This window comes from Podarcis tiliguerta, assembly GCF_965153285.1.
Source record: "Podarcis tiliguerta genome assembly, chromosome: 4".
NCBI lineage: Eukaryota > Metazoa > Chordata > Lepidosauria > Squamata > Lacertidae > Podarcis > Podarcis tiliguerta.
Window position 1 is genome coordinate 23,927,044 of NC_139537.1, and position 23,406 is coordinate 23,950,449.

The window sequence follows — 23,406 nt, forward strand, 5'->3', positions numbered from 1 at the left end:
TTCAAGTAAGGTTGGTTGCATCAGTATTTGAAGAAAAACAGTTATTTGCCCCAGGAATCTTAAATTTCTTAAGTACAAGCACAATCATTCTTATTTTATTTTATTTTATGCGTGTGCCACCAACAAAACAACACTGTCATTATTATACCTGGCAGTAATTAAGTGCCAACAGAGAATACTTCAGCGGAGGATAAAAAGAGTTCACCCAAAATGTGAAAATGAAAATGCCAACATTACAAATGTTCAGCTCTTTCATCTCACACTTTCCACTTTCATGGGGAGAGATGTCCTCATCCTAAGTTTCTTATTCCTGTCAATAAATTTAGTGCTGAAATAGATAATTTTAATGACCTGTTGCAGTCATTCTAGTCTTAGGTATTTAGGGGCGGTTGTATTTTCATTTTAAGGAAAGATTGTTACTCATGTGACCTAAATGGCACAATCCACCATGCTCTCTTCTATTATTTGCAACTTCTATTAATTTTAATGATGCTTGCGCAGAACATAACAATTAATTTTAATTGCTACTTCTGCTGTTTTACTTTTCTAATGTTTTACACATTTACTTGTTTCCACTGTATTATTTTACGCCAACCTGAGAGTTTCTACTGAAGGGTAGCATGGGAACGTCCTGAATAAATAAGCAACACAGGATAAATGAGTTAATTACACTTTACATTGTTCTTGAAACTAGCAAATGGGCCTTCATACCTAATTTAGCACTGTTCTGTAAAATCACTGAACACTCTAAACTTTCTAAAGTCAACATGAGAATGCTGATCTTGTTCACGTTTACTTGGATGTTCTACCATGTTTAATAGGGCTTACTTCCAAGTAAATGTTTGTAAAATTGCCATCCGGGTTAAATATGTAGTAGCTGAGGCATTCAGAAAACGTCTGCCTTCCATGCCACTTGCCAATGCAGGCAAGCAGCATAGGAAGATCTCTGCTGAATCAGACCAAAGGACCATTTCATCCAACATCCTGTTCACATGATGACCAACCTCATGTCTATGAGAAGCCTGCAAGCAGGACCTGAGTGCAACAGTGCTCTCTCCACTTGTGATTCCCAGCAACTGGTGTTCAGAGATACACGGAGGGACACGTGTTCCCAGGGACTCCGTGGTGGTGAGAGAAAAGAGAGAAGGCGTTAGCACTGCTAGTGAGCACAGTCATCAAACAGGACCTGATGATAGCATCCAAACAGCAGAACCCGTGTTTACTTTGGCTTGCTAAAGGCTTAAGGGCAAAGTCTGAAGGGTGCTTTAAAAAACACCTCTGCAACCCCCACTCTAGCAATGCAACTGTGTTAATAATTAAATAACTGTACCCAAGAGCTGCTTTGGGAAGCACCTATTTTATTTTATTTTGCTACCTTTTTAAATGGTATATGCAATTGTTGAACAAGCGGCTGCTTTTCACTTCTAAATAGAAGCTGCAAAATACCCGTTTTGGCGGGGGTGTTGCGGGAGAAATTCTGTAATGTAAAAGGCTCCCTGGAGTGTGTGTTTCTGACCACGGGCCGCTTCTCTGCATGATCTGTGCAGAGGAACTCATTGTACCCTCCCCGTGCTCTTGCAGGAACCCTTTTCATGAAAATTAAACCACCCAATGCCTTGCCACTGCAGTGGAGCAAGGAGAGCGGCCACAACACTATAGTACAAAGCTGCATATAGACAAAGGGTTTGCAATCGCTGGAATCTCCTGTTAAAAAATATCCAGCAGGAGATGTGAAAGACCACTCTCTTTGTCTGAGATCTTGAGGAGCCTCTGCCCATCAGGTACTGGGATAGACGGAAAAGCAGGTACTGGGCAAGAGCCTAGTAGAAGAAGAAGAAGAAGAGTTTGGATTTGATATCCCGCCTTTCACTCCCTTTAAGGAGTCTCAAAGCGGTTAACATTCTCCTTTCCCTTCCTCCCCCACAACAAACACTCTTGTGAGGTGAGTGGGGCTGAGAGACTTCAAGGAAGTGTGACTGGCCCAAGGTCACCCAGCAGCTGCATGTGGAGGAGCAGAGACGCGAACCCGGTTCCCCAGATTACAAGACTACCACTCTCAACCACTAGACCACACTGGCTCTCATGTCGGATGTGAGAGAGCCTTTAGGATTCCATCTGAAAATACTACATGCATTAGGGCCATCTTGAAGGATTTAAACCTTTAAAGAAATGAAAGTCACCCAAATCCTGGAAATTACCTAGCTGCTCCATTTGACTTGGTTTGCCTGTGAAAGTCAAGTTTTAGCTAAGAATTACATGTAAGTTTCATCCTAGAGATTCGATTTGCTAATGGAATGTGAGAGTTGTCTAGACTCTTCACAAGAGAAAATCCCCTTTTATTCTTCTGGAACATTCATGCTCTGGGGCTCTTGCCCAGTTGGCCTTAGAAGTGGTAGGACCTGTTTGTGTTTCGTTTCGCTGGTGGGTTGTAATATCTTCTTTTGCCAGTAAGTCCGTACTGTGACTGAAACCAGCCACCGCAAAGCTGCTTTTTTCAGATTGTGTGGTTTGCCAGGCAGAACCTGCTGTGATCCATTATTACCTTATGAGGGCCGTATCATTTGTTTAAAAATGTTCTTCCTTACTAGGATTCTTCCCAAACTGGGGCCAAACCATAGGCCCTTTCAAATGGCTCAAGCAGAAGATTCAAGCATTTCTGTGATGGAAGCTAAAAAAAATTTTGGGGGGTGGTCTCCTTCTCGGTGAGAAGGGCTCATCTTCAGTATCCACAAAAGCAGGACCCAAGTGAATTGAGATACATCCCAAAATGAGACATGCGTCAATCAGAATGCACTCCCAGGTGAGTCCCATGACCTGCACTTCACTCTCGTCCCCCCCTCCCAAGTGATTTTTTCGGGTCTAGATCCTGCATGGCCCTGAAAAAGTGCAGTTTTCAGGGCAAGAATGCAGCACAGACTGGCAGTGGCAACTTCTGGGTAATCTCAATAGTGCTGAAAAGCAAAGGCAATACTGTGGAGGGGGAACAAGCAAAGTGGCACAGCGGCAGAAAGAAGGGGCTAATGTAGACATGGATCTACTGGATCAGATGTGCTATGTTGTAGGGGGCCTTCACTGCAAAGGGACACAGAGATTTTGGGTCAATGCAGAACATATATTTGTAAGACTGAGGCTGAACAAATTGTATGAATGTACATGTATCTGGGAGGTTAGACTTATACAAACAGTAATGTAAAGATGAGATGGTTGGATGGTGTTCTCGAGGCTACCAGCATGGGTTTGACCAGACTGCGGGAGGCAGTGGAGGACAGGGGTGCCTGGCGTGCTCTGGTCCATGGGGTCACGAAGAGTCGGACACGACTAAACAACTACAACAATGTAAATTTGCTATTCCCCGCCCCACAATGAGAGTCATGTTCAAGAGTGTATCACTACTACAGGTCCCTATCACTTTAACAGGACTGACACCAGTAGAGAATTTTAAATAGGGAACGAATAATCATTTCCTACAAATTCCAAATAGTTTTTTATTCCCTTTTTAGCTTTCTTTGTATTTAATTCAAAAATTATTTTTTGCCCATCCATTCGAAATACGTCTATGCTGCTTTTCAATGCACGTTTACAAAGCGGTGTACAAAAATAATGAAAATTCAACTAAAATGATTTTTAAATATAAATACTACTGTCTGATTCAACTAATATTACAATTGCCCTTCAGTGGAGCTTCCAGGGCAGTTTACAGAATCAGGATAGACTATTATAATGAATATCACCACTGAAATATTTATTTTGCAGATTATTTCAACACCCTCACTTCACCAAGCACTAGTAGTAAATATATTGGTATGACCATAGCATTGAAGGAACAGAAGTACTTTGCATAATTCACATTCCATGTTTTGCAAATACTTATTTGATAGCAAGGTAGTCAGATGGGGACATGGCATTCTCTGTGGAGAACCCTCATCTTGGGAATTCAAAAGCCAACTTAGTCCATCACAGATCTGTTCTGTGGATTCTTCAGCTTCCTACGTGGTGTACTTTTATGAGTGGTACAACAACCTCAGGCTATGCAAGTGTCATAGACACATAAACTTTTGAGGAACTCCTAAAGTATCGGTTTAAATTACTCTTCTTGCTCAATCTTGAAGGATGGATTTGTCTTGAAAGTTAATGTGCAAAAAGAAGAGTTTGGATTTGATATCCCGCTTTATCACTACCCTAAGGAGTCTCAAAGCGGCTAACATTCTCCTTTCCCTTCCTCCCCCACAACAAACACTCTGTGAGGTGAGTGGGGCTGAGAGACTTCAAAGAAGTGTGACTAGCCCAAGGTCACCCAGCAGCTGCATGTGGAGGAGCAGGGAATCGAACCTGGTTCACCAGAGTACGAGTCCACTGCTCTTAACCACTACACCACACTGAATGAAAACTCTACCGTTTGCTGATCAGGCTTCTATTGTATTCCGCACTTTGTGAATTTGTATTAAGAAGGTAAGAGGAGCCTGATGGATCAGGCCAATGGCCCACCTAGTCCAGCCCCCTCTTCTCACAGTGGCCAATCAGAAGCCTGTGGAAAGCTTGCAAGCAGGATTCGAGCGACAGATCACTCTCTCCTCCTATTGAAAAGCAGTCTAGAAATTATTGTAAAAATCAATCAATCAATAGAAGAAATGGCTTTTGGAATTTAATGTGAAGAAAGCTGAGGTATGATTCACAAGGCTGCAGTCTAGTAGTGAGTAAACCCCATTGCACACTGTAAGATTTGTGAGAAGACATGGATAGGAATGCACTGCTAAAGGCTTCATTTGTCTAAAGACAAGTTCATCCAAAGTAGGGGGGGGGGGGACTTCAGATGTGAGGATCTCTGCTGGTCCTCAAAACTCTCCCCAGGCCCCACCCCGCACTGGTGCAGCTTCTCACCCCAAGTGGTGTTGCCTGGCTAGAATGGATAGCTGAACTCGATTAATGCTTCTTGCATCTTTAAAGAATGTACACTCTTGAGCAAAAGCAGAGTGTGGACAGTTTGGTCCTCCTGATTACAGCCATTGAGATTCCTCCCTTGAGCTCAGCTCTGCTTGGCACAGCCGTGGAAGGCAGCCAATAATATTAATCTTGCATGCCCTCCTTGCTTGTCAGCAGAGCATTCTAGCTATGTACATGCAGCACATTAGTAGCCTGACCATCTGGAAAGTCATGCCAGGAGCAGTGGAAGGTGGATGGGTAAGCACTAATACATGGCTAATAGCTCTGCACATGATACACGTTTTGCTGAGATGTTGTGTGGGTGTTGATGCCCCATCAAGCATACCAAAATAACTGCAGACAAAGAGAATTGCAGAGACATTTCTCTCTCCAAACAGACAGCATGCATACACTTTGATCAGGCTTTTCGGGGGCACAAAAGCTGCTGCAGAAGTAAATATTCATTTGAAGAAATATTTTTGAGAAAGTGAAAGAAGGCTAAATGAAAAGCACAATTAATGTGAAATCACAGCGAACACTAGAAAGATGCCTAATCAAAAGTGGGAAAGTTGCATTGACCACTGACTTCTCCCGAAACCTGCCTTTTTTGTGTTCCCCTGGAATTTGACTTTGGACCATGACCTGGCCTGGCCTTTCTGATTGTCCTTGTGATTGGCTTTGGGACAGCTGGCTTCAAGGTCACATGAAACAGGACAATATGCAGAGGGTCCCTGGTTTAATCCTTGACATTTCTAGTTAAATATCAAGCAATAAGTGATGTCAAACCCCTGAGCCATGGAGACAACCTGTTGCCAGTCAGAATAGATAAATTCTAGTAGATAGACAAATAGTTTGCATTACTGTATCTATTTAATTTATATATCTGAAGGGTTTTCACTCTTCAGCCAAAAAGGCTCCCACTGCAGCATATGTTAAGATCATAACAAGAAGATGGTCCCTGCCTGCCAGGTTGCAACCTAGCTCACTCTTTATCCTAAGAACCCAGAGAGGGGCAGAAGCAATTAAAATCTGAATAGTTCCAATACTATCAAAAGAACAAATAAAAAAAAACCATGACAAATCCTCAAGATTGCCATCTATAAAAATAGTTTGGAGCCACACATGGACTCATTTATGGGACTGATGTCCAACGAAAGCCTGAACTATTTTAAGACTTTAACTGGTGCTGAAATGACAAAAAAAGAGAAAAAGATAACATATCTGAATGCCCAATATATCAAGCAGGCAAATATAATCCTGTATTTAAGTGTAATGTATATCATCATCTGTCAGCAAAGTCCTTCTGTGTTGTACACACCAAAGAACCAGTGGATCCAAATTTGACATGAAAATGGCAATATGCATAAGCCAGTAGAACAACATTTTTCAATCTACCTGGGCACTCTGCTGCTGAACATGAAGTGCCCATACTTGTGCAAAAGAATTTCAAAGGGACACTTCAGGGTGAGACTGCAAAATTACAATCAATCAAGAAGTTAAACTATTCATCTTGGCCTGAACAGAGAAGCAAGTTTTCCACTATAAATGTTAACTAAATTAGCAAAGCAATCACGCTTTCTTAAGGGGTCACTTTCTGTGTTTTGCATGCATTCTACCTCTGGTTCAATTGTCACTGTCTGTAATTCTTGCATTTCATTTTTCCCTGATCTCACTGCTTACCACTCCTACTGTTGCTTGCCACCATTTTTATACTTCTGATTGATTGTGGATCTGATTGGCTGTGTCGTCTAGGGAAGTTTATGCCAGAAAGTTCAGCCTTTAAGGAGTCAAACGATTCTGTATTGTTTTTAGAGCAACAGTCTAACATGGCTCAGCCTCTGGATATTATTATGTTATCAGAATTCTGTTAATAGAACTATCACTGTGGGTTTGCCTTAAGGTAATGCCTGGCCATAATCTTGGACTTGGCAATGGAATGTTAATAGCCTGAGATATTCAGGTGCTATCTCTCAATGGGAACTAATTGTTAGAAGATTGCTCCTTGATATGAACATACGAGCCCTGAGGGATCAGACCAAAGCCTTATTTTAGTCCAGCATTCTGCTTCCACAGTGGCCAACCAGATGCCTATGAGAAGCCCAAAAGCAAGAAATGGGTACAAAGGGACTCTGCTGCTAAGAATTCCCTAACGGAGGACCACTCTGCAGTGTGTGTGTGTGTGTGTGTGTGTGTGCACGCAATCAAAGAAGGTAGTAGGGCGGCCATAGGAACATAGGAAGCTGCCTTATACAGAATCAAAATATTGGTACACCTAGTCCCAGTATTGTTTATCTTACCTGGCAATGGCTCTTCAGAGTTTCATTCAGGGGCCTCTCCCAGCCCTATCTGTAGTGGTTGTGCCACACTGGCCCCAGAAAAAGAGTAAACTGTGAAGCTAACCTAAGACACACTGTTTGTGAAATTCTGTAAGCTTCTGAGTTACACAGAGCTCTTCTGCAGGGAACACATGATATGAGTAAATTGTGGATATTTATTTAAGTAAAGGCTAAAGGTAAAGGACCCCTGGCAGTTAAGTCCAGTCACAGACGACTATGGGGTTGCGGCGCTCATCTTGCTTTACAGGCCGAGGGAGCCGGCGTTTGTCTGCAGACAGTTTTTCTGGGTCATGTGGCCAGCATGACTAAGCCGCTTCTGGCACAACAGAGCATCGAAACCAGAAAAGTGCATGGAAACGCTGTTTACCTTCCCGCCAGAGCGGTACCTATTCATCTACTTGCACTTTTTTGGCATGCTTTCATAGAATCATAGAATCATAGAGTTGGAAGAGACCACAAGTGCCATCGAGTCCAACCCCCTGCCAAACAGGAAACACCATCAGAGCACTCCTGACATATGGTTGTCAAGCCTCTGCTTAAAGACCTCCAAAGAAGGAGACTCCACCACACTCCTTGGCAGCAAATTCCACTGTCGAACAGCTCTTACTGTCAGGAAGTTCTTCCTAATGTTTAGGTGGAATCTTCTTTCTTGTAGTTTGGATCCATTGCTCCGTGTCCGCTTCTCTGGAGCAGCAGAAAACAACCTTTCTCCCTCCTCCATGTGACATCCCTTCATATATTTGAACATGGCTATCATATCACCCCTTAACCTCCTCTTCTCCAGGCTAAACATGCCCAGCTCCCTTAGCCGTTCCTCATAAGGCATCGTTTCCAGGCCTTTGACCATTTTGGTTGCCCTCCTCTGGACCCGTTCCAGTTTGTCAGTGTCCTTCTTGAACTGTGGTGCCCAGAACTGGACACAGTACTCCAGGTGAGGTCTGACCAGAGCAGAATACAGTGGCACTATTACTTCCCTTGATCTAGATGCTATACTCCTATTGATGCAGCCCAGAATTGCATTGGCTTTTTTAGCTGCCGCGTCACACTGTTGGCTCATGTCAAGTTTGTGGTCAACCAAGACTCCTAGATCCTTTTCACATGTACTGCTCTCAAGCCAGGTGTCACCCATCTTGTATTTGTGCCTCTCATTTTTTTTGCCCAAGTGCAATACTTTACATTTCTCCCTGTTAAAGTTCATCTTGTTTGTTTTTGCCCAGTTCTCTAATCTGTCAAGGTTGTTTTGAAGTGTGATCCTGTCCTCTGGGGTGTTAGCCACCCCTCCCAGTTTGGTGTCATCTGCAAATTTGATCAGGATGCCCTTGAGTCCATCCTCCAAGTCGTTGATAAAGATGTTGAATAAGACCGGGCCCAAGACAGAACCCTGTGGCACCCCACTAGTCACTCTTCTCCAGGATGAAGAGGAACCATTGATGAGCACCCTTTGGGTCCGGTCAGTCAGCCAGTTACAAATCCACTGAGTGGTAGCATAGTCAAGACCGCATTTTACCAGCTTCTTTACAAGAATATCATGGGGCACCTTGTCAAATGCCTTGCTGAAATCAAGGTAGGCTACATCCACTGCGTTCCCTTCATCTACCAGGCTTGTAATTCTGTCATAAAACGAGATCAGGTTAGTCTGACATGACTTATTTCTCAGAAATCCATGCTGACTATTGGTGATCACAGCATTCCTTTCTAGGTGCTCACAGACTGTTTGCTTAATGATCTGCTCCAGAATCTTCCCTGGTATTGATGTCAGACTGACTGGGCGGTAATTATTTGGGTCCTCTCTTTTCCCCTTTTTGAAAATAGGGACAACATTTGCCCTCCTCCAGTCTGCCGGGACTTCGCCTGTTCTCCAGGAATTCTCAAAGATGACTGCCAGTGGTTCTGAGATCACATCTGCCAGTTCTTTTAATACTCTTGGATGCTGTTCATCTGGGCCTGGAGACTTGAATACATCTAAACTAGCCAAGTATTCTTGTACTATCTCCTTAGTTATTCTGGGCTGTGTTTTCTCTGCTGAATCATTTGCTCCAAATTCTTCAGGTCGGGCATTGTTTTCTTTATCGGAGAAGACTGAGGCAAAGAAGGCATTGAGGAGTTCGGCCCTTTCTGTGTCCCCTGTTTGCATTTCTCCATCTACTCCTCTGAGTGACCCCACTGTTTCTTTGTTCTTCCTTTTGCTACGAACATACCCATAAAAGCCTTTTTTGTTGCTTTTAACCTCTCTAGCAAGCCTGAGTTCATTCTGTGCCTTAGCTTTTCTGACTTTGTGTCTACATGTGGTGGCTATTTGTTTGAATTCCTCTTTGGTGGTTCCCCCCTTTTCCATTTTTTGTACACATCCTTTTTTAATTTTAACTCAGTTAGAAGTTCTTTAGATAGCCACCCTGGCTTCTTTAGGCACCTTCCATGTTCCGTCTCATTGGTATTGCCTGAAGTTGTGCTTTTACTATCTCCCTCTTAACAAACTCCCAGCCATCATGAACTCCCTTTCCTTTTAGTATTACTGTCCATGGGATCTCACCCAGCACTTCCCTAAGTTTTATGAAGTCGGCTTTCTTAAAGTTAAGAAATTGAGTCCTAGTATGCTTGGCTGCTCCTTTCCGCTGTATAGTAAACTTCAGAAGAGCATGATCACTCGCGCCTAATGATCCTTCCACTTCTACCCCACTAACCAGGTCATCAGCATTGGTTAGGACCAGATCTAAAATGGCTGTTCCTCTTGTTGCTTCTCCCACTTTCTGGACAATGAAGTTGTCTGCAAGGCCAGTGAGGAATCTGTTTGACCTTATGCTCTTGGCTGAGTTTGACATCCAACAAATATCCGGGTAACTGAAGTCCCCCATTACTACTATCTCCCTTCCTTTTGCATGCTTGGCCATCTGTTCCAGGAAGGCATCATCTATGTCCTCTGTTTGGCTTGGGGATCTATAGTAAGCTCCCACAATGAGGTCACTGTTATTCTTCTCTCCCTTAATTTTGACCCAAATGCTCTCACTTTGGCTTTGAGGTTCTAAATCTTGGATCTCTTCACAGGTATACACATCCCTGACATATAATGCCACTCCTCCTCCTTTTCTGTCTGGTCTGTTTCTCTGAAATAGATTGTATCCCTCCATTATTACATTCCAATCGTGGGACTTATCCCACCAGGTTTCAGTGATGCCTATTATGTCATATTTAGTTTGCTATACCAAGAGCTCAAGCTCATCTTGTTTATTTCCCATGCTTTGCACATTAGTGTACAGACACTGAAGTCCATTAATCATTCCCCCGTGTCTCTTATTTAAGGATTTTTTCCTCCCACCACTAGGTCTGCGTGCTGTTTGCTCCATTTGGTCTATGACATTTGGATGATCATCTTCATCAGTTGATAGACTCCTACCTTCAGGAGCACTGTCTCCCTCCCCCACATTAGTCAGTTTAAAGCCCTCCTGATGAGATTTCTGAGATGTTTGGCAAAAACATTCCTCCCAACCGTTGTGAGGTGCAGCCCATCACTTGCCAGAAGTCCGTCTTCCAGAAACTGCAGTCCGTGATCGAAGAATCCAAACCATTCCTGTTTACACCATTTGCGAAGCCAGCTGTTCACTTCCACTATTTTTCCCTCTCTCCCTGGGCCACGTCGTTCAACTGGGAGGACAGATGAGATGACAATTTGTGCATTTAATTTCTTCAATTTCCTGCCCAGAGCCTCGTAGTCTCTTTTGATCTTCTGGAGGCTATTGCAAGCAGTGTCATTGGTTCCCACATGAACCAAGAGGAAGGGGTATTTGTCAGTGGGTTTTATGATTCCTTGCAGTCGTTCAGTTACATCTTGGATCTTAGCCCCGGGGAGACAGCACACTTCCCAAGACATCTTGTCAGGCCCACAGATGACTGCTTCTGTTCCCCTCAGTAGGGAATCCCCTATCACCACTACATGCCTCCTCTTAGGTTTGGTCGGGGTTCTTCCATGAGCTGTCCATTCCAAGGTCGCCTGCACATTCCCTGAGGACCGACTTTGCTGCTCGTCTTCATATACCTGATCGACTGTAATGAGGGAGAGATCCTCAAATGGAGTCTGCTCTTCGTCTTCCATGTTAGGGGAGAGGACCTCAAAACGATTGTGTATTTCTAAACAATCAGAGCAAACCCTGGGCCTCCTACTTCTTTCGATCTGCTAGGCTACCTATTATTAATTAGTGTGATAAGTGTGTATGGTGTAATATTGTATAACATAAGCAAAGGATAACTCCTGCTGCGAGGAGTACACAATCTAGCCTAAAGCCAGCATAGTGAAACACAGTTCACACTTGCTGCTCATCATAGAAATGTACTGAACACATATTCACTCATGTTATAGTTTGCTCCGTGTTTACTTTCCATTTTATTATTTCCTTCTGAGGGGTACCCGATTACACTGTTTGCTTATGCAGTTCTTTTATCACCTTTAAATGACGAAAGGTGAGTTCAAACAACATGAGACATACTTCAGTGTGAATGGCTAGCGCATGCTGTTTAATCCCTGGTGGTTTTAAAAGCTGCCTTTTGTCAGAACTTGTTAGTACACAGGCCACCAATCAGATGCCCAAGCCATACATGCAAGTCACTGTACATATACCCAAGTAACAGGAAGTCAGTATGCTTGAGGGAAACTGTATACAGTACAGTCAGTGATCTCCTGCACTGCTCTACCTAGAGACTAGGGCATCTTTAAGTACTGTAAGTAAAGGTAAAGGAACACCTGACCATTAGGTCTAGTCGCCGTACTACCCTGCTCTGCAGCTGTTGGGAAGGAAGCTGTATTGCAGTGGGCAAACTACAATCCCCACCATTTTTTTTTGTAGAAAAATTAAATTGGTTTTAAAACTTACATAAATTTACAGCAATTGCGGTATTTGTAAGTTGGGCACTGCTGCTTTGCTGCTCTCCCAGCTATTGCGGTGGTAGCAACTTTTAGTCTGAGCAACATAGACTTGCAATTTCAAGAGTATGCTACATTTTCTCTAATTCTTCTGTTTCTTTCAAATTTTCTATTTTGTTATATATTTTTTAAAAATACTGCAAATCTCCAGATCTTAATGCGAGTTATTTTATTCTCATCATACCCTGATCTAAAAGGCAGCATATATCTTACAAAGACAAACTCATTAAAACATTTCTGCTTTCTTAAGCGCTATATTTCATTAGTAGGAAACTTCAGACTTGTTTTACAAATGTGTCTTGATGTTTGCATGAAAGGAAACATCTAACCTACAGACTGAGTGAAATATAATTTATAGGAAGCCTGGGGCACTTTGATGGGATGACTCTCCCCACTGGAAGAATTATTAGTGTGGGATAACCTTGTTTGCTCTAGATCTGTTGAAATGCACATTTATGGCAATGAAGTCAGTTCAGATGGAGGCAGGGCCTGATCCTCAAAGAGTGGTATAAATAATCTCCAGACTTTGCCACACATCTGGCTGTACTCACCAACGGAGCAAAAGTGAGTAGGGAGCCACTTCACACTGCACAAAAAAGAAAAACACTGTTTCCTTAGGGCAGAACCACACATTTAAATATGGTTCTATGACTTTCCCCAAAGAATCATGGGAATGGTAGTTTCCCCTCACAGTGCTACAATTCCCAGCACCCGTAACAAACTCCAGTTCCCAGAATACTTTGGGGGGAAAGTCCTGTGTTTTAAATGTGCATTGGCTGTGCCTCAAATGTATCCAGTGGATCTTTGGAGTCCCATCTTGCAGAACAAGTTCTAAACTGCCACAAAAAATAATTTAAAACAACTATTTTGTAAGACAAAACGTTTCATTTTCCTCTGTGGTTGCTTTAAAAAAGCTGAGTGGGTAGCTGCTAAAGCAATGTATTGAGGCCCAAGTTAACTTTATCTTTATCAGCAAACATTACATACAGTATCGTGTACATGGTACATAATTTGTGATTAAATCACATTCTGGTACAGAATTCCCCTCCCAGTGTAAAACTGGCTGTAACAGTATCAGCTAGAAAGTAAATATACCAACCCGAAGGCTAAATAATGCACTATATTTGGAAAGAGCATTGCCCTCAGTAGCATTTTTGCTTCAGTGTTATTCATATGGTACACTAGGAATTCTGAAGTATTCCCAGGACCATGTACAGAACCCTCAGATAAACTCCTTGGTCCCATCTACATGAGGTGATTAATTTTTTATTGAGTTTTGAAGGGGTTGGTTACAGGAGGGGGAGCTTGCCTGTTGTTGTTGTTTTGAGAGCTGCTTTCTTTGTGTCTATTTTATTGGGAGTGGGGAGTATGGGTATTCTGAGCACCACAGGTTTTTCTTCCATAAAATTGATATTTTGTAGTGTCTGTGACTGTATCTTAGAAATCCACGTGTTCCTCAAAATGGTTGAGGACCCCTGTTGTATTTAAAACAAACATAAACACACGCATACAATATAGTGGTACCACGTGTTAAGTACTTAATTCATTCCGGAGGTCCGTTCTTAACCTGAAACTGTTCTTAACCTGAAGCACCACTTTAGCTAATGGGGCCTACTGCAGCTGCTGCGCCGCCGGAGCACGATTTCTGTTCTCATCCTGGAGCAAAGCTCTTAACCTGAGGTACTATTTCTGGGTTAGTGGAGTCTGTAACCTGAAGCGTATGTAACCTGAGGTACCACTGTAATGTTAAAGAATAACATTCCCTTCTGAAAAATAAATCACAGCTTCCTGCTACCCAATTGCCTATCTAGCTCAGCCCATGAAAAAACAGAAAAAAAATCTGTCCCCTGAGACTCCTCTGGCTTGGCAATGAAAGCACATGCCTCAAGGGGAAGTAACAGAGAGCAGGATATTGGTGGAGGGGATTGTAGGGTAGTAAGCTGGGGAAGGAATAGTGACCCCTGCAGTTGCTTCTCCTCTCCAAATTACACCCTGACACTCCGGGATCAAATCAGAAGCTGGGATAGATTTTGTAATTCCAGGACTGTCCCTGGAAAATAGGGACACTTGGAGGATATGCTCACTCTGCCTAATGGTAGGACTGGCTCCGGCACAACATTAAAATTGAGAGGAATAAAACCAGTAAAAATAAGTAAAAAATACAATAATTTGAATTTCCTGGACAAATAAAGAGAGTTTAACAAGGTGCCAAAATGAAAACAGGGTTGACACCAAGACGCTGTAGATCTTCCATAATTCCTCCAACCCCAGAACACCACCTGAAAGTTATCCATTTTGACAAAGCTTCCACCCACATCACACAAGATAGATGCAGAAGGACTGATGAAAGAAACAGTCACCGTGCCCTTTGCTCTGAGGAAATTTTTTTTTTAAGGGAACAGGCTAACAAAGTCTTTGCCCCTAGTGAGAATTCAGATAATTTTAGTACAGAAGAGCCTATTATATTATTCTATAGCATACTTGACATAATCAATTCATTCCTGCCTACTGCTTATTTCAGTAAAGGGCTTTATTGAATAGTGGCATACTGGGTGTTGTGAATAGAAAATTTGTTTTTTAAGATCCTCACCGCTAAAACAGGCACAGAGAAAGATCAAACATGGGAACAGAGGAATTAATGCGCCAGCGCTCTGAGGGAGAATCTAGTAGGCCCCTTTCATCCCACAAAAGACAGCACTTCCCACTTTGTACTTCAAATGCGGAATGACCTTCATGGCTTTCTTTCTTTTTCTTTCTGGAATCCTTCTAGTGAGAGAAGTACTCCTCATCTTGGTAGATCTTATCTATACACACTCATTTCAATCACTGTCACCCATACCTTCAGATGCCAAATGCCACGCGCCAATCCCTCTATATCAAAAACCTTGTGCCTCTCGCAAGTTCCTTAGGCCTGCTTATCCTTTGCAATAAAATACACTTTGCCAATGACAAGTTTAATAAAGTATGTAATTTCAAGGCAATTTACATTAATTCAAGGTAATTGAACATAATTTTGAAAAACTACAAAATGGCTTAATTGAAGGTAAAGAGCAATTAATTGTGTTCAATAAGCATTTCCAATAGTGGCTGGTATGGTGGAACAATGCCATGGAGCTGTACTCCCCACACTAGCTTCGCTGCACCTTTGGTGGCGCTGAGGTGGGGCTGCATGGACATATTAGCGGAAGCGCAGCCCTGACCTTGCCACTGCCCTGCCTCATCCACGTACTATCTAGGTGAGCAGTGGTGACACTGGCATTGGGAGGGTTGCTCCACAGTGATGCCTCACCACATCAATCCCTACTGATTATTTCTAGGGAAGCTCACATGAAAGAAGGAAGCTTTCTTTCAAAGCCAAAGTACAGTGGTGCCTCGCAAGACGAAATTAATTCGTTCTGCGAGTTTTTTCGTCTTGTGAATTTTTTCGTCTTGCGAAGCACCACTGTGCATTGACTGTTTCCTATAGGAATGCATTGACGGTTTTAAGAAAAAGGCGCAAGACGTTTTTGTCTTGCGAAGCAAGCCCATAGGGAAATTCGTCTTGCGAAGCAACTCAAAAAACAAAAAACTCTTTCGTCTTGCGAGTTTTTCGTCTTGCAAGGCATTCGTCTTGCGAGGTACCACTGTAGTATAATCAGCTCAAAGTACTTTTGAATGAACCAGATTACTTATATCCATTTTAATATGGCTTCTGGATGGGGTTTAGGATGGAAGCTGCTTCAGATTGCAGTCCAATGCCCTGATTATGCTGGGCTGTGGGGTTGTGTGTTGGACTGAGTGGAGGCTATCCTCTACTCACTTCTACTGGTCTCCTGCCAGCTCAAACTTCCTCCTTCTGCTTGCCAAATGAGTGGGTGGGTGAAAGGTCCACTGATACCATCCATCCTTGTATCCTTCTGGAGTATTTGCAGAGACTGAATATGGGTGGGTAGGAGGCACCTTAATTTTCCAGTGCTTCTGCTCCTGTTTCACAGGACACCTCCAGAATGTAGTACCATACTGGGAAACTGCTCCTCCACATGGGAACTTTCATATGGGTGTGTTATTTCTTATCACATGGAGAGACTAGGTAGATTCTCTAGGTGATGACTATGCAGCACACTGCATTTGATCCCATGGTTGATCTTGCTCTTCAAAAGGAATGTTTTCATGCCAGTAGCTGTTGCTGCCAGCCGAAAGAGAATGTCATGGAAACTTTGGCATAGAAACTACCTAGCAAAGTCAGTTCCACCCATACACATTATAGCAGCGCCATGAAGAAGTCATCACACAAATGCCGTTTCTCAGCTTCCCAAGCCTAACTGAGGAAATGTGAGAGCAGGGGCAACGGATCTCTTTCCCCAATGCAATAACTTCACACAACCATACCATACCTGCTGCACAATGTAAGCACTTCAAGGAGTTCCACTAAATTACTGAGCTTGAGGGCTTGTTGATATTTTCCACTTGAGAAAGCAGGCTTGATAGAGCAAAGTCAGACCACTTTATTGCCGGAAAATGTAGTTCAGCTTTCCAATGAGGCGTGTCAACTGCAGGTTCAGTTCAGGCTTATGAACTGAAAGAAAGCTTATGGCTTGAAGTATGTTATGTTTAGCATTCTATTAAATTCGCCACTCCCTTTTTAATTCTTATAAAATAACATGTCATACCTGGGGAAAATCCATGGGCTGTTATACCTCAGGCCATTCAGTTCCATCCTTCCTTGATTTCCCTGTCTACCTCCTTTGTATCCTCTCTTCCCAGATCCTACACACTTCTTCCTCCCACAGTACTTCCTCTATAGTACTAAGAACAGATAAGCTCACTCAGCAGGGATGCAATTATGATGTCACCTGTAAATCATCAATGAACCCTGCTGGCGGTGATGTGCATATGGCATCCTTGGTCACCATTGTAAGTTAATATTGAGCATTCACTCTGTCATTTCCTCTGCTTTTGGACTGGAAGCTGCATTAAACTGGCCCATCCAACTCAGTATTGATTCCTTCCAGCTCTACCTGAAGATGTCAGAGAGGGAAACAAGGACCTCCTGCATGCAAAACTTATTGCTCTAGGTCTGAGCCACACCCCTTCCCACATGTTCAGCAGTTGACAACTGCAGCACCGACTTGCATGTCTGAATCAGCCAACACAGATCAAACTCTGCAAAAATAACATGCGGATTATTTCAAGTACAGCACTCTTCTGTTGAATTTGTCCATACAGGGAGATGCAAAACATCAAATATGAACTTGAATGATGTATACACCTGTTTGAACTGACCCTAAAGCTCCATTTTTGCTGGATTCTAGGGGTAGTTAAGGTAGAACTCCAATTAGTGCTGGATTTACGCATAAACTAAATAAACTACAGTTTTTAGGGCATCAGATTACGCAAGGCCTCTAAAGAATATTTTTTAAATGTTACGTTTTAGTTAGATTTAGTTTTTAGTTGCATCCTCACTTATTTGCGCATATAAAACTTTATTGTTTCTATTTTCATTGTCCTTTCTGTTAGATTAATACACTTTTTTGTATTGCTTATGGGCCTCTTAAACTAGACATAGTTTAGAGCCTCAACATGTCTTAACTTGGCCTGGCTCTGGTGCATATCCATCTCCTATATATGACAAGCACTACAGTTTTTAAAATATTAGTCCGCTGCTGCATTTATGAAGGGGAGAGGCCAGAGGCTAGTGTAGTGGGGGCAATACATGCTTTTAGGGCAGAAGTTTCCAGGCATTTCCAGCTAAAAGGGACCCCAGTAGTAAGATTGGGCTTTGCAGTGCATTTCTACATGCAAGCCAGAAGTATCTCCTCCCCTTGCATGCTGTTCTGGGGGTTCTCAGGACCTCCTCCCAGAAGCAGTTTGGGTGAGACATGATTCCTCCACCCTCACTGCAACTCTTTGACATACGGTAGGTCATAAAATACTAAATAGGCAACCAGCTTGAAGTCTTGTTGAGCAATTCAGACAAACCCATGTGCACACTCACCAGTGTAACCTGGGCTGTAGGGATGCACACAGTAGATGTAGCCCAGGAGATACTGTTAAATATTCTGATTTTGATTAAAGAATCTGACAATTTGCAAAAGGCACCTAGGAAACACAGCACAGTTTTGCAACTCAGAATAATCCACATGCCCCCAGGTAGGTTTTTCAAAACCTTTTGAAGAAAGGCTGGCTCAAACACAGCAGTGAAAAGCCCAAAATGGAAATGTATTTGCACTTCATTTAAATTTGAAAAAAAGGCAATTATATTCCTTCCGCTGTGTGTCAGATTGTTAAGAATCTCGCTGTTCTGCTTTGGAAGGAAGCCTACAAAAAAGAATGTTATTGACATTAATCCACATTTAATGAAGTAGCATGATGGTTATATAACCATTGCCAGTTTCATAAAGGTTCCAATTTAGAAGCACACAGAACTTTATGATCATGTTCTGCTCCATCTTAATAGATGGTATCAGTGGCAACTGACAACTATTGCAAACAACTAGGCACTGCTATTTTTGTCTGTGCTTACAACTGTAGCTAGATACACAAAGCTGTGAGAATTCAGTCCTTTCAAGTTCTCCCTATTAAAAAGCAAGCTCCTTTTACACTGGGGGATTGTGCCTGCCAGATCCCAGGTACTCTGGGTCCACCATAAAACAATGTGAATCGGTTACAGAAGTTTGGGGGGTACACAACAGCAAGAATTGGTGTCTGAATGGTGCCGCAAGACTTTTAAAAGTCTTGTGTCTAGTGCCATTTGGACTCTTGTTTCAAGCAGCAAAGCATCTAGGGCCAATGCTGATTTCAGGAAGGGATTGACAACTGTAATCACTTTCCAAAGCCTACTACTGCCCTTGGTCATCCCCTCCCCAACATAGAAGAGAATTTTGGCTCAGCTAATGCCTTGGACAAGAAACTTGGTCAGCCTGTGGAAAAGACATAGAGATTTCTTCTTTCAGAAGAGGCAAGTATAGTTCTGTCCAGCAGTAGCACAAGGCTCCTTCCCATTACTACAGACAAGTTACTAATCTTGTCTAAGTGTAGAGGGATGGTAGAGATCATTGGCAGACAACATATTTACATGCTTATCCTCCCAAGTTCAGTCCCTAGTTTCTTCACCTACAAGGAGCTGAGATAGGAGGATAGGAGGAGAGAAGGTATCTGAACCATGGGTTGCAGATGGATTGGAAATCCCTGGAAAAGAGGGAAGATGGCCTGCATTAATCATGATGCTGAAGGATGCAGATATAACATGAATGCACAGCTAAAGTGGATAATAAATAAAGTGGAATTTTGCACCATAAGAAGAGCCATTTTGTGTCAAACCAAAAGCCTCTCTAGTCCAGCACTCTGTTCCTAGAGTGGTCAACCAGATGCCTCTGGAAAGCTCACAAGCAGAACATGTTCTCCAGGTACTGGTATACAGACTCATGATGTTGGCATTCAGAAGTATCCTGGAGGTAGCATACAGTCATCATCGTGACCAATAGCCATTGATAGCCTTATGCTCCATGATTTTGTCTAATTTCCTTTTAAAGCCATCCAAGTCAGCAACCATCACTACAGTTTGTGGTCACAAATTCCATAGTGTATACTCATTGTGAAGAAGAGCTTCCTTTTGTCTCTCCTGTACTTCTTTTCTCAGCTTCCTTGACTGGCCCTGGGCTCTAGTGTTGGAAGAGGGAGAAAATATTCTCTCCAACAGACCACCTTGTGGGGGGCCGGACTATATTTTGAAAAAATATAATAAAAAATGAACTAATTCCTATGCCCCACAAATAACCTAGAGATGCATTTTAAATAAAAGGACACATTCTACTCATGTAAAAACATGAGTAGGGCCGTCCGCGGGCCAAATTTAGAAGGCGATCAGGCCAGATCCGGCCCCCGGGTCTTAGTTTGCCTACCCGTGCTCTTAACAATGAGATCAGCTACATTACATTTGTACTACCCTTTGGTACAACAGCAAGAAAAGGACAGCAATACTATTATAAGAGTTTTAAAAGTTTAATGTGGTGCCTCTGGAGAATTTGCACAGGTAAGTGCACTTGACAGTGTAATGAGCACAATTAAAGGATGGGATGGGAGTGGAGGAATCTATTACAATGGGGCTGTTATGTGGACAGCAGTCAATTCATCAGCTCTCACTCAGTTTCCTTGGCAAGCCATTTGAGGTGAGTGACTCATTCCAGCAATGTATTCAAGAGACAACCAAAAACTCTTTACAAATGAAAATATGCAGCCCCACGGCAGCTTGTTATTATTTCCACACTGGTGGATCATGCTTCCAAAACTGTCTTTTTAAAAAATGCACATAAAAAAGCAGAATTAGGCATGTTGGGCCATAGGCAAAAAAACCCAACAACTCCCAAATCCACAGCTAAGCGATACCTTCACTTTTATTAGGAGGAACAACCAAAATGTTACAAAAATGTGGCATGATTTCAAGGTAAGGAAACATCAGGAAAACGGGATAAAGTGTCATCTAAATGCAGCAATGGAGTATATGAGAATCTCTGAAGTAGATTAAAACAAGTAGATTAGAAACTTTCCTTTCCCCTTGACCTTTCTTATTATTTGCGACATATCCAGCAAGGCGGGATAGATTTCTTCCATCACCTCCAGCATCAGGACCAAAGTGAGAACTGGGTATAATGAAATTTTCCAGACTTTTTTCTGTCCATTTCCTATCCTATTCAAGTGAGCAGTTAACATGTTTGCATTACATTTAACACTGAAGCCTGCATTTATTTCAATGGAGCCCTGTCATGAAAACTGACATTCAGAGCTCCCATTATTTCCAGTGAGATAAGGTTCCATTGTTTCCAATGGGCATTACTGTAATGTGTTTTAGTATGTGTGGGTTTCTGAACAACATGTTTTAGAGAGGGCAGTGTGAAAAGAGTAGGTGGGTGGGCTTCAGTTTATTGAGAAAGGACACAGGATGGGTCAGAGGAGCAAAGGAACCAGGTGATGCATGTACACCAGGGATAAAGGGTAAAGGGACCCCTGACCATTAGGTCCAGTCGTGACCGACTCTGGGGTTGCGGCACTCATCTCGCTTTTTTGGCCGAGGGAGCTTCCAGTACAGCTTCCAGGTCATGTGGCCAGCATGACTAAGACACTTCTGGCGAACCAGAGCAGCGCACGGAAACGCCGTTTACCTTCCCGCCAGAGCGGTACCTATTTATCTACTTGCACTTTGACGTGCTTTCGAACAACTAGGTTGGCGGGAGCAGGGACCGAGCAACGGGAGCTCACCATGTCGCGGGGATTCGAACCGCCGACCTTCTGATCGGCAAGCCCTAGGCTCTGTGGTTTAACCCACAGCGCCACCCGTGTCCCTGTACACCAGGGATACACTGCAACATTTTGTTGCAGAGCTCTGCTTCTTAAACATTGTTCCTTGTTTCCTTTGAAGTTGGTTTAATAACCTTGCTTGGGCTGAGGTTGGTAACCATAGTTTCCAAGTTTGCATGAAACAATAAATCAATGCATAATTGTCCAAGCCAGGCCAATGATTTACCAGAGCCAGGCACCAGAAAACAGGGACCATCCCTGGTAAATAGGGGTGGTTAGAGCATATGAGATATAATCTGTGATATATGCTCCAACTGCCTATTTACCAGGACATAGATACCTTCAGTGCATTTTTTTAAAAAGCAACAAAACCGGGCCAGTACTGACACATTCCTACCAGGTTTAAGGCAAATATTGCTCTGCAAGATTAAAACTTAATACCTTTCAAATACCCAGCAAATCCCACAAAATCCATTGCTAGGCATAACAAGCATACTTTTGAGTCATTTCATAAATTATTTTCCCCCCCCTTAACCTGCTGTGAATTGAAGGACCTATACAACCAGAACGTATACAACAGTGTATAAAACTCTTAAAAGCCAGGTAGATGTGTATACAATTCCCGTCTCTATTCTATTTGGAATATGCACTCTGCAAAAAAAAAGAAGCTTCAGTTGCCAAGACATAATGTAGGTGGGCTGCATTATCTCTCCTACCAAGGGAGGATAATTAACAAAGCAATGAAGAATGAACTATGAAAACTTTTTTTGGAACGCCTGTTAAAAGAGACTTGTCAGAATAGCGGAAGGTGTTTTCATTTGGGCTCACTCAAAGACTATCAAGGGCAAGAATTTTAATGGGATAAAAAGCCAGCAAGGGAAAAGCTTTGGAGAGGGAAATGAAGGTGTTGCTCACAGCAGATAAACCTTGTAATATCTTGGATAAGAACCCAAGAGTCTGAATGTTTATTGAAAGTCTATTCCTAGTTTTCTGAGTGGTTGGGGGTTTAGACTCTTTTTAATATTGTATCTGAAATTCTTGTAACCTGCCCTGGGAACTTGAGTTGAAAGGCAGGTGAAATTATTATTATTATTATTATTATTATTATTATTATTATTATTATTATTACTATTATTATTAAACCTCTGCCATAGTCCAAAGGACAAGACGAACTCCATCACGGTTAAGTGACTGTAACAGTTCCATTATGCTAGTTGCTGGTACACCACTGACAGAACACAATTAATTCTCTCCAGTGCAACATTCTGTGTCCTGGTTTGCAGTCTGTTATTTGGAAACTAATAAAAACTGAAAGCTCAAAATAAGAGATTCTGTTCTCCTAGACACTTAAATGTTTCAAATTAAGTTATCTCCCCCGCCACAAGTTCCCACACCATTCTTCAGCAGTTTCCTGAGCAATTAACTGTGGGATGTTTTGAGATGTGTTTGAAACAACATGGACACAGATTCCAAACTTAATCTGCCTCAGGTACCAAAGCTAACAAACTTCGTTTGTTAAGAGGGAAGGTTTGTTTGTTTGTTTGTTTTTCAAACTGCTGAGCATGTTCTAAAGGGACTTTTAAAAAATCACAGCAACCTATATAAAGCAGCGTTTCTCAAATCTGACCACCAGGGATTTTTTTTTAAAAAAAAATACTTTTGAGGACATTTCATGTCTTCCAAACTTTAGAAGATGAAAATAGGATGTGTGCAACACCTTCATTCTTACACCCTTCCCCTGCATTATTTTTATTTATTTATTTATTACATATATACTACTTTATATATGTAGTATATAAAGAGGAACAGCCATTTTAGATCTGGTCCTAACCAATGTTGATGACCTGGTTAGTGGGGTAGAAGTGGAAGGATCATTAGGCGCGAGTGATCATGTTCTTCTGAAGTTTACTATACAGCGGAAAGGAGCAGCCAAGCATACTAGGACTCAATTTCTTGACTTTAAGA

General features: G+C 42.3%; 1 protein-coding gene across 3 annotated transcripts in view; it reads right to left on the reverse strand.

Moving 5' to 3' along the window:
• SPATA13 (spermatogenesis associated 13) overlaps positions 1-16,969 on the reverse strand; it is a 100,506-nt gene extending 83,537 nt beyond the window's left edge. For all 3 annotated transcript variants that reach the window (XR_014510172.1, XM_083436128.1, XM_083436121.1), the window contains exon 1: positions 16,818-16,969. Coding sequence is in view for 2 of the 3 variants with exons in the window: in XM_083436128.1 (XP_083292254.1) it covers positions 16,818-16,832 (15 nt within the window). In the remaining variant the exon portion in view is untranslated. The remainder of the gene's footprint in view (positions 1-16,817) is intronic.
• Between the last annotated feature and the right edge of the window lie 6,437 nt (positions 16,970-23,406).